This window comes from Aulonocara stuartgranti (genome assembly GCF_965226115.1).
Source record: "Aulonocara stuartgranti genome assembly, chromosome: 13".
Lineage (NCBI taxonomy): Eukaryota > Metazoa > Chordata > Actinopteri > Cichliformes > Cichlidae > Aulonocara > Aulonocara stuartgranti.
The window spans coordinates 12326035-12337865 of NC_138949.1; the positions used below are offsets into that span (position 1 = coordinate 12326035).

The 11831-nt window shown below is 44.4% G+C and overlaps 1 protein-coding gene across 1 annotated transcript in view; it reads right to left on the reverse strand.

The window, feature by feature from the left end:
* jag1b (jagged canonical Notch ligand 1b) overlaps positions 1–8588 on the reverse strand; it is a 26633-nt gene extending 18045 nt beyond the window's left edge. The window contains exons 1-3 of the mRNA XM_082557980.1: positions 8202–8588; positions 7604–7909; positions 1195–1246 (exon numbers count right to left, since the gene is read on the reverse strand). Of these exons, the coding sequence (XP_082414106.1) occupies positions 1195–1246; positions 7604–7909; positions 8202–8258 (415 nt within the window). The 5' untranslated portion in view covers positions 8259–8588. The remainder of the gene's footprint in view (positions 1–1194; positions 1247–7603; positions 7910–8201) is intronic.
* Positions 8589–11831: the final 3243 nt, after the last annotated feature.

The following is an 11831-nucleotide window of genomic DNA, read 5'->3' on the forward strand; positions in this document are numbered from 1 at the left end:
GGCTTAAACAGCACCTCATGTGTACATTCGGGGGGCTTTTCACACCAATGCCCTAATGGGTCTCCGGGGAGCGGCAAATACAGCAGAAAAGACCGAAACCTCGCTGAGCTCGAAAAAGACATAAACAAGCACGGGATAAGGCCCTGCCCTCATCTGGAATCACAAAGCTGACCACCAGCCAGCAGGAATCCCAGCAGGAACCAGAATTTAGTCAGGTTGATCGCATAATTATGGGAGGAGCAGCTCAAGTCTCAGAGTGGCAGAGTTGTCAAAAATAATTTCAAGCAGTTTAAGTACCAATATTTCACAGATACCCCGCTGGGCCCTCTCTTACTCTGCCCATGTGAAAATCCCCACATAGCGCCACCTCCTCTCTCATAGTGGTGTCTACTTCTTGTCACTTGTCCTACTCACTCCAGTTCACTAGCATTTTGCGTGGTGATAGAAAGCTGCTTTTGTGGCTGAACATCTTTTTATAATCATCTTAACCCCCACCCGTCTGTGGTATTGACCATCTGTATTTTTCAAGGCATTTACCCAAACATTATTGACTAGTAGTCGTCCACCGCACATGCTCTGAGCTCAGCCCGCCTATATCCCTGCGGTCATGCACAGGCCAGAGGTCACTTTAACCTCAAACAGAGCAGAGCTCTGAGGCTTCAGTCTCCTACACACCAGTCAAAGCCTCAAGCTGGTCGGCTGGATGAACTATGTTTCACGCCTCAGTGACAGTGAGACAGTGTGACCCCGACCCTGGCTGGCAGCACCCGCCATCAGTCATGAGCCAAATAAAAATGTTTTTTCTATTGGGGGAGCAGCGAGGCTCTGTTGTCTTAAAAAAGAAAAAAAAAAAAGGAAAGGGGGCGGGGGGGGGGGGGGGGGGGGGGGGCACCCTTCCTCTACCCTGACAGCCCTCCCCAATCCCATCTTCTTCCTCTTACTTCCTTTAACTCATCTCCTCCCTGTAGCCACCTGTCAACACACTTGAACACACACGCACACACAAAACCACCCAGTGGACCATGTGGAAGAGGGCAGGGGGGTTCAGGAAGAATCAACTTCCTTCCCTGACCTTCAACGAAACTCCTCCCAGGCACTGCTGTGACAGGGGGAAAGGAAAAAAAAAAAGAAAAAAAAAGAAGAAGAAATGAACAGAAGGTAAGATGGAGATACCAGACAAGGAGAAATACTTACCACTGGTTTCATTGTTGAAGTCCAAGGCTTCCACTATCAAAGTGTAGGACCTCTGAGGAAGACAAGACATACAGGGAGCGTTAGTGGAGAGGAGGAGTTCCTGCATCATAAACAAAATGACTCAGTGGCAAATCTTTTGAAAGACTTCATGATAAGTTCAGTGAATTACGTCACAGTAGTGCCCTTGTGGTTTTTTTTACTGACCATGCAAACTAACTCGTAGGAGGTTCACACGTTCTCCCATTTATCGGGAATGCTGCAGTTCTTGGGCCCATTTATCTGTGAGGTCTGAGGGCTGGAACGTGTTTTTCCTCAAGTGTCATAAATGGTACATTTGTAACGCCTACGAAAAAAGAGACTAAAATCCAGAACTTTTCCATTTCCCATGACCTCACCAACCTTGCCAATGACGTTTCATCTGCCTCTCACCGGGTTAGCCCAAAACAAAGCCTAGTACAGAAACCAACGTGAACTATGAACAATAGTCCCGTTGATCTGATTAAGAGGATAAGCTCGAGGTGGTGCGGAGGTCTCTGTGATTAGAATGGCAGACACAGTGAGCAGTGGTCTGGTCTAGGTGGACAAGCACCCGGCAGGACGGCGCTGGACGTGCCAAAAAAACAACCGTAAGTCAAAAATAAGAGCGCACAGAAAAAGCAGAGCCAAAGATCTGTCTTCATATTAGCCGTTGTAACAGTTTTTCCCCAAATACAGTTTTTCCACATGTTTATAAAACGGTGGTGAGAGGCCAGTTGATTCCTTTTATATTTTTTTTTCTTTTGCAGCGTAGGTGGGGTTTTCAGTTTCATCCTAATTTATGTACTTCAATAGGCGTGCTATGATGAAGCCAGGCAGAAGTGCTTAGGAACGCCACTTTATTTTTTAAAGGACAAGCAGAAAAATGGGACACACACACAAAAAAAAGCGTGAGATGGTGAAATGGGGAAAAAAACTGAAATACAAGAAAGGGGAAACCACAGAGAAACTGAATGAGAGCTACACTCTGGAGGGCCCGTCTACATTTCAGCACTGCCAAAAACGCTTTGTCCGATTCAGGGTCGGTAGCGCTCACACCGATATCGGCTTACACATCCACCCTGCGCTGCAGTTATGAGGGAATCGGACAAAGTGTCTGCGAGCGCACACGACAGAGTCCCAGAAAAAAAGCATGCGGCTGTGAGAAGGTGTAATCCACTTACATTAACTTGGGCATCCAACTTAAACACCTACTTGTTACATTCACACGCGTACTCGGCCGTAGCAGCGATGCTTGGAGGCATTTCAGATATATATAATTCTTTTTTTTTTGCATGGCCTCTTTCTGCCGCAGCAATGACTTCACGATAAACAAACCAGCTTGAAGGAAAACCCCTGGTCTCTTTCCACAGAGGAACAAAAGGGGGCATGAGTCATTCCTGATGCTTTTTCACGGCTTCACCTTGTTTTCTCAGGCATTCGCCTTTCCATCTTTCCAGGAGACATTCGTCTCATCCCGTGCCAGTATTTCGCTGCAATCAGGGCAGCCATTATTTGAGATGCAGCGCTCATCAGCAACAGCCTTTACAGTATATTCTGACTCACAATTGGCTGCAATCGCTTGCTGCAGAGCTCCAACAAGTGAGTCAGTAGTTATGTGATGCCTAATCACCTAAAGCCACAGCTCAACCTACAGAGAGTTGCTTTAACAGTAGGAACAAGAGTCTTCTGGCTTCTCTTCAAGCATTAAGTAGTATTGTGTAAATGTTGTCATTCACCTCCTGTGACCAGCACTTGACACAGTTGCAAAAGAGTAGACTTCTCATTAGAGAACCAATACTCCAGCGTAAAGAACAGCGCTTGGATACATCTAGCAAATGTTTACAGACTTTTGAAATATCAGGATATCACCCATGTGACAGCACAGCACACGTGGAGAAGTCATCTTAAAAAATGGGAACTCAACTGAAAGATAAAAATAAAAAAATGACGAGAAACATCTTTGGAATTTTGTTTTGTTGTTTGCACTTGCCAACACGTTATCATTCTACTGGCAGTTAAATAGGGAACAGCAATGGATCCCTGCCAAGTGAAAACATCAACAAGCCCGGATTCACCTGCTGCACAGCAACATTTCACAATGTGTCCGAGACTGATGGGAAAGAAATCCCTCATTGTAGTGAACTGGGCGTTAACAGGCGTCAAATCTAATGGAGTACTCCTAAAATAAGTAAACAAAAAAATATACACAGAAAAAATTCTTTAACGTGACACACACACTTACACACCCATATCTTCTATCATTAGACTTGCCTGAACACGGACGCTTTTGAAGCTATGCAATCGTGCAGTCACGTGATCGTGTAGTGCTCCTTCGTTAACATGATTAAAAGGGCTCGCAGTTAAAAACTGGGGGGGAAAAAAAACAAACAAACAAAAATTCGATATCGATGTTTTCTGTTCTGCCCTTTTTGGCACACTCCTAATGTTTCTATACCACGGGGTTCCCAACGTCAAGTGAAACATCAGTGCGGCTTGATCCAACAAGTAGCTTCCCCACTAATGGGATGTTTAGTTTCATGCTAAATAACTGCTCCCAGAAAGTGAGATACTGGCTGGCTCCTCATTCGCCAACACTCCATAACTCCATAACCGTCTGCCACTGCCAGGTTCACTTTTCCCAGGCTCCCAGCTGACTCACTTCTCCTCTTTGAACTACATAGCACACTCTCTAACCCCCTCCCCTCTCTCACACTTGCACACAGACACACACATCCAAGTGCAATAAGTGTGGCCATATGTCTTCTTATCTTTCCGGGCCAAGCAGGCACTGTCCAACAGACAAGCGGCATAAGCGATAAAGATCATTCCAGTTCGAATCACATTCACTTGCCAAAAAACACTACCGAATCCTCTCAGTAGGGGAATTTTTCCCCTCACACACCCTCTTATCTTCCCTCTTTCTGAAAATGAAGCCATTTAATGTACCATTACTAAGAAATATAAGGGGGAAAAAAAGTACAGGGGGAGAGGGGGTGTCTCATGGAACAGGTCAAAGGTCTAAATAACGGCAAGGTAGAACAGATTGGACTAGTCTAGGCTTCAGTCAGCACAGAGGAAATGTAAACAGTTTCATCAAAGGCATGTTGACTTTCTGTATCAGCTCTCCTGAGTCAATCACTTTCATGGTATCAGCCTGCAATCTAACCAATGATTGGGGCTGCTAAATAACACACCCAGTTTGCCACCAAAACCTTGGTTCAGTCCTGAAAAGCCCGCTCTTGTGATCTTCTTTAAAGCCCACCGGCTTTCACTGATTGGGGTTGGAAGGAAGGAATGCATTGTTTCCCCAGGACTTTTTCATCACAGGAGTTACACGGAGACTCAGTTTATGTATCCTGTTAAAAGGTACGTCGGCCCCTGGTACAAACAGAACCTCACCCCGACCAAAAGAATCTCACCTTTTGCCAACTAAAACACGAGGCACCGCAAACAGATTACTCACAAGGCAAAGTTAATCAAAACATGAACCCGAGTCCAGGAATGAAAACCATATCGAAGTGTTTAAAGAAGCAGGCAGTCATCGGTCTTTGTCAAGGTTCACAGGCCATTAAGGGAAACAAACAAAATTAAAAGGTGCAGGTTATCTTTTCCAGTTAAATACATATTTTTGATTCATGTCTCCCTTCCAAGAAGCTGCGAGCAACTGATAAGAAGTGAAGCATCAGAGGGCATTATGTAATGCCGCGGTGACAAAACACAGCAATTACACTATTATAAAAAATAAAACAAAAACCCAACAGCATTCTTTTCTCTCTTTCACTTGAGTAATTTGCACTTAACTGCCACATCAGAGCCAACTACAAACATGTCATTACTCCCACTGCTCCCACGCTCACAGTCCGACTGAGCTCAGCATTGTTCTTTGACGCACCTGATCCCGGTTCTCAGACTGCTTTGACTCACTCCAAAACCCAAAAACAGGGATACCACCGGGTCTCAGGCCTCAGAGACGCCAGAGGTTTTCTTTTTGTTTGGTTTTGTTTGGTTGGTTTTTTTCAAAATGGAAAGATACTTTGAAATCCAGGCATCACTGGAGCGAGGGAAAGGAATCGCTCAAAGATACAGACGATGGCGGGGAGGAGGGGACTCCAGAGCGAAGTTCTGGCCTTTGCCTTTTACAGGTGTTACACGGGCAAATTACTGAAGGCCTGAGAGCCAACCTTTATATCACTGCTGAGTCTACTACTGCAGCTTCCTGTTGCTTGCCCTGCGCTGGCATTACAGCTGCAGTGCATCTATTATGCTCTGTAATCCTCACTGTAGTCACCGAGGGCTCACTATTGTCCCGGCTTGCCACTGTAGCAGGGCCCTCACTTCTCTGTGGGGCACAAGCATGAGGCGGACATTAACCAGGACCTGCACGGGGCTCTGAAACACTTCTGAAAGAGATGTGCGGCTGATGTCATTCAGCTGGATGCCTGGCTCTTGCCTCTACCTGATCTAAGCGCATGTGTGTAGCCTCATTAAGTGCCGCAGTTACCGTGGGTGGCAAGGTTAAAGCGATGAAATGCCTGGGGTCCAACCGAGCGTGACTTAAACAAAGCCCTTAGCCTGGACAAGAGGCCAACTTCATGCAGCTCAGTAGAGAGGATGAAGGGAGAGAAAGAGTGGGGGGCTGGGGGGAGTTTCATGAACTCAGAGTACCCAAGAACCCAACTGCACCACACTGCCATCTGTCCACAACAGCCAATCAACTGATGAAAAGGACAAAGAGTGATATCATACCTAACCTGACAATTGTTAATGTGCAGTGAAGTAAAGCACTTAAAGTGAAGGATGGGAGAAGCTAGCGAGCAGCTCCAAACTCCTGATTTCTACAGATATGGGTTCAAAACAAGTGACCTGATGGATTGTGCAGAACTTTTTTCTTTTTTAGAAAAACAGCATATTTCTATGTATCTGGAGATTTTAAAACACGACATGGACATCCTTCATTAGGCCCAGAACATGCAGGCCATGTTTGGAAAGAAAGCATTCACATTATCAGCGTGCGAGAAGAGAAATGTGAGGAAAGCGAGCAGAGCGCCGGGTTGCATTTCAATGTCAACAATGTGCCGTTTCCAAGCAGAAATGGTTTTATCCAGTAAGATGAAACTAGTCGGGCTGCAAGGATTAATACTAACTTAGTGTTGCCATAGTGTGAACATAAACACAAACCTTTGTCTTTTAAAGAAAGTTGTGAGGTGCCAGAGACTAAGAGGAGAACAAATAAAAGTACAGGCTAGATCAAACTGCACGCCATCCTGCTGAGAACATGATTTTACTGGCAGATTGCAGGGAAAACACAAATTTAAATGATCTGTTCGACCTCACAGGTAAGGCACACAACAATGAACCACATGAAAGGGGAAAACTGAAAAGTCCACTTCTTCCCCCACTCTCATCCTCGAGGCCTTTCAAGTGCAGTGCCTGAAATTACAACAAGAACCTCCATCAAGTTTGAGGTAAAAATAGCCTTGATGTAATTGAACAACACATACCAACAGACTGTGCCTTTCACCCATCAGGCACAGCAGAGGAGTTTGCGGGCCAAGCTGTGGGGCCAGTCAGTCTGTGCAGTCTTTTTTTTTTTTTCTCCCCCTTCTTCTCTCTCACTACATAGAAATGTGCTCCAGCATGGCAAATCATCTCCCTCTCACAGAGCTACAACACTCCCACAGGCCTGTCAGGCCCATTTATTTATTCAATGAAGAAGAGCTGACACTCAAGGAAACCAGAAAGTGGGTTTTCACCCTGGAGTTGCTGTACTGTGCTACATGACCAGCTTTGCCAGGAAGGCAGACAAGGGGAATCTGAGAGTTAAAAATTATTTTAATCTACTCAATCGGGCCAGACAAGGGGGCACACATTCATAAGGACTGGTAGGAAAGGAGGAAACCCATTCAACACATTAATAACAACAACAACAAAAGAGTGGATTTCTTGAAATGTTTCATCTTTTTTTTTTTCTACTAGATTAGATGACCCAGGAGTTCAGATTAACTGCAAGTCATAATCTGCCCACTTGCACTCCCTTAAGCCAAATTCTAACTCGGGTTTTATGATTATATGTAACGCGGTTTTAACAACCTTACACATAAGCAGACAGGTCTAGGCCTGATGGTGCAAAAATGCCTGCACCTGGTCAATTAGCGCACATAATGAGGAGGGGAGGGGGGGCGCTTTCTCAAAGGGACAATTCACTGAGAACCAAGTGCCAAATGAGAAACTCACTCTTTGTTTGTTGTGCTTTCTATCCTTTTTTTCTCCTATTTTTTGAGGGGAGGGGGGTTAAGAATGATTGACAGGCAGTAATTGCGCAGAATTGCCCTGCAAACACACATTTTCTCTCTTTGGAGATTTTTTTTTCTTTCTTAGAGTCTCCACTCACCGGCCAGGCAAAACTGAAGGGCAAAACTATCCTGGATTTGTCATTCCTGACAGAGCTCTTGAAAGAAAAGGTATTCCCTCCCAGGACAGGCGTAGATCCCATTCCGAAGCTGCAGGGCCCTGCAGCGGAAACTCTGGACTGGTATTCCTTTAGGCAAACTTTAAAAAACGTATTGCACTCGTCCCGTGTGCACTTTCTATCCGCGCCGCTCCGTGCGCCGTCGCAACACACGCCGCTCAGCAGCTCTCCGTTCGCATTGCGCATCGATAAGATTTGTAACTCGAATTGTCCGGATCCCTCTGACACCTGTTGAAGACAGAAAAGTGAGTGCAATGGGACTGTGTGTGGAGGGGACTAAACAAAAAAAAACAAAAGCTACACTTTTAACACTTTTGCGTCACATGTACGCTAGTTTTTACGCACGCAGCATGCTAACTGTTGAGATTTTTCTTGCAGAGGCATGCCTACATGTAATGTTAGCATAGCTGTGAACTTTCAAAGGCGACACGCATGCAGAAAGCAGAGGACATCCAAACGGCCCGAACTGAGTGACCTTTCCCGCTCGTTTTCAGCGGAAAAAAGGAACCAATCCACGTACCTTCGCGAGAAAGCAGAGTAAAAAGGCAGCAACCACCGAGCCCCGTCTCAAAATCATGCCTCCGGACTGCTGTTGCCACTCGTTTGTACTAATCGTCTGGCCGACACACGGCACCAGAGCTCTCCTCTGGTTTAAACATGCACGAGTGGGGAGCAACGATTTGTTCAGTGGAGCGCAGGTTCCTGATTCATAGACCTTCCTAGTACGTCCCTCAGGTTCTCCGAGCCTGTGCGCCTCTTCGTTTATCTTACACTCTCCACTTGTTGTTGTTGAGCAAAGTTTACACAGTAGCCATGCGGCGGCCGAGCTCACTGCTGACTGACTGCTGCTCAGAGTTGGAGAAAGCTACACAAGTTCAGCAACGAGGGAGTGTCCAAGCCTGCAAACTTCATATTCATGAGCGCTAAGCCCGGCCCCATATTTCTTTCTCTCGTTCTCTCTCTCTCTCTCTCTCTCTCTCTCTCTCTCTCTCTCTCTCTCTCTCTAACACACGCACGCGCGCGCGCGCATTATTATGAGGATAACCATAAGGACTCTTTGGCAGTGCTGTGGTGGAAAAATAAAAGTGGAAATAATCTATGACCCGAAGTCATTTTGATACTCATAAGTCAGCACAAGCCACAAACATAAACGAATTATACCTTAAGACACGCATCATGCTCCACCTCCCCACCTCTAGATAGATTTTATCTGTTTTTAAACGATTGTTATTATTTAAACGCTACTCTCACCACAGTGTATACTCTTATTTTACCTCATAAAGATTTATGTCAGCTTAAAAGATGGACAGAGCGAGTTCGGCTGGGTTTTACCCCCCTCCCCTTCAATATTTGAAGCAATAAGGAACATACTAAATCATCTGGGCTGCAAAATGGGCTCGCATCAAGGCCAGTGCTGAGTCAAGGGCAGATTCCAAATGCATGGTATGTCAGAGAAGCCTTGGATAAAGAGCATAAAATTCCACAGTAGGAAAAAAAAGAAGCTCAATCTCTTCGCCTTTTTTAAGCACACTTTATGGGCAGAAATACTTAATTGTCTGACATTTTAAACAACCTAAAAGTGGCAGCTTGATAGTATTAGGAGTATATGCAACAGTGCCCCCAGAGTGGAAGACATGCCATAAGAAATGTAACTTACATTTTAAAGCTGTTTCCAATCTGCTTCTATAGCCAAGCATAATATCGAGATGGGAAACCCCGCTGTCTGGATTTAGAGCTTCAAGGTTCAAAATCACTGATAGTTTGCTGAAAGATGTTATTACCACACTGTCCTTTTGGTGTCAAAGGGCAATGTGTCCCAGGTGTATCTCTGCCAGAAGGTAATCCGTAAACCGGATAGGTGAGTGCCTTACGTACACATGTACACATGTGGATATGAGAGGATGGAAACCACCCACCCCCTCCCCTCCCTGCCCCTGTGGTTAGTGATTTGTGTGGACCAATTACACAGGTCACTCAATGGGTCAGAATCAAAGAAACACACAAAACTGGCAAAGTGAGGAGCATCATCAATCAGTAACTATGTAATACTTCACCATCTCACTTTATAGCTGTTTATGAGCCTATCGCATGTCTCAGATGTATCCGTTTGTATCTGATAAGCAGAAAGGTCATGGGTTTTCTCAAACCCCACAAGTAACCGAGGTGCAGTGAGACATGTAGCTTATCTGATATTTTGTCGAGATGTGTTATGACACAGGGTTGGTGCATGGTAGCACTGTAAGTAGCGGTAGCCCTTTAATGTATTTGAAAAGGGAGGCATGTGTGAGCGTGCAAAATAATTGAACCACCGCTTATTTCTTTATATAGAAAAATGGGAAACAGGTGCAGTGATTTATTGAAATATGTGCATACATGAATGGATGTGCATGATTAGTCAATATAAGTATGTAGCAGTCATAACAAATATTGCAATAGTCACTATATTTCAAGTATGACCACCTTTATTCTTCAGCACAGTCTGAACTCTCTTAGTCAAACTTTCATGTCATTTCTTTAAGTAGTCTTCAGGAATAATTCTCCACCTGAAGGACATTGCCTTTGAGGACAGGCGTAGATCCCATTCCGAAGCCGCAGGGAAACTCATCCAAAGAAGAGCTTTGAATGTCTTTCAGTGACATTCAAAGCTCTTCTTTGGATGTCGGCTGTCTTTAATATTCATCTCTCTAAAGATGATCCCACATTGCTTCAGTAATGTAGAGGTCTGGGCTCTGGGGAGGCCAGTCCATGACTAATAGTGTTCCACTGTGTGTTTCTCTATCCAAGTGTGCTTTTACTGCACTGGCAGTGTTTTGGGGATTATTGTCCTGCTGAAAAATGAAGCTGCTTCCAATCAGATTCTTTCCAGGTGGTATTAAATGGTGGTTCAAAATCTGATGGCACTTTTCTGAGTTCATAATTCCATCAATTTTGATAAGATGACAGAGCCTCCGTTGTGTTTTACTGTTGTACCTCTCTCCAGACCACCTCTGAACATACTGATGTTGGATGAACCAAAAAAATTCCAATTTGGATTAATCACTCCATAAGTCCACAAGAACTGGACTGAAAATCAGTCCAGTCCTTGTGTAATCTTGCAAACCTCAGCCTTTTCTCTTGTTTCCCTTTCTTGGGAATGGCTTCTTGACTGGCGTTTTCCCACTGAAACCATTTCTGATGAGGCTTTGTTGAATAGTAGATGGATCAGTTGAAGGGCCAGATACATATCTCGGGTCCTGTGTCAGTGTATGTTTTCACCTTATGTTTCTTTGGGAATCAATTCTTGGTCTAAAAAATGCTATTTTGAGCCTGTCAAACTGTTATCTTTGGCATTTTTATGGCGATTCAACTAAAGAAATTTGAGCAAATGATGTATTTTTGCTACAGGCTCTTAGTAACAAAGTGCCTAATAGAATTTAAAATTGGTTCTTTGCTAAGTTGTCTGTGTGTAGACTCAACACTGGTTCACCTCATGAGTTAGGAGCCTTTTTTAAGCTTGAATGATTCGCAGGCTAAGCGGCTTACCAAATCGAACCAAAAGCATTCCTCTGAAAATGAGCCTGTACTAGGACTGGACTATAAATGAGGGAAAAAGCAGCCAATGTACAAAGAAAACCTTTGAAGGACTTTTAGAAAACCTGGAGAACTATTACTCAAAACCACTTAAAAAAATACCAAAATGTCACTGGAAGAATAATATTTTTAAAAAATGAGGGGAGGCTCAAGACTTTTGCCCAGCACTCTAAGTGGTCTTAAATCACCGCTGTCAATATTCAGGTGTCACATTTCCTGTGGTTGAACTTCAAGATGAAAGGTGCAGCTTCCTCTACCCCAGCTCCACTCACTGACCTGATAAGCATCTCAGGTTACAGGCCTAATTTCAATGCTGTTCTGGGTAATTAGGGTTAATTGGAGAAGTTTTTAACCTCAGGGAGCATTTTTTCTTCTTGATGGGAAAAGCCAATCTTGCGGACACTTTGAGTGGGGTGGGGAAATCTGTCGGGTCTTCACTATCTGCCCAGAGGTGATGCTGGTGTTTGGGTTGATGACAGGAGTGGTGTGAGAAGTGAGAGTACATCCAGAAAAATAAGAGGGGTCTTTCTTTCTTTCTTTCTTTTTTTTTTTTAACAAAGACGGGATGTTTTTTGTGTTT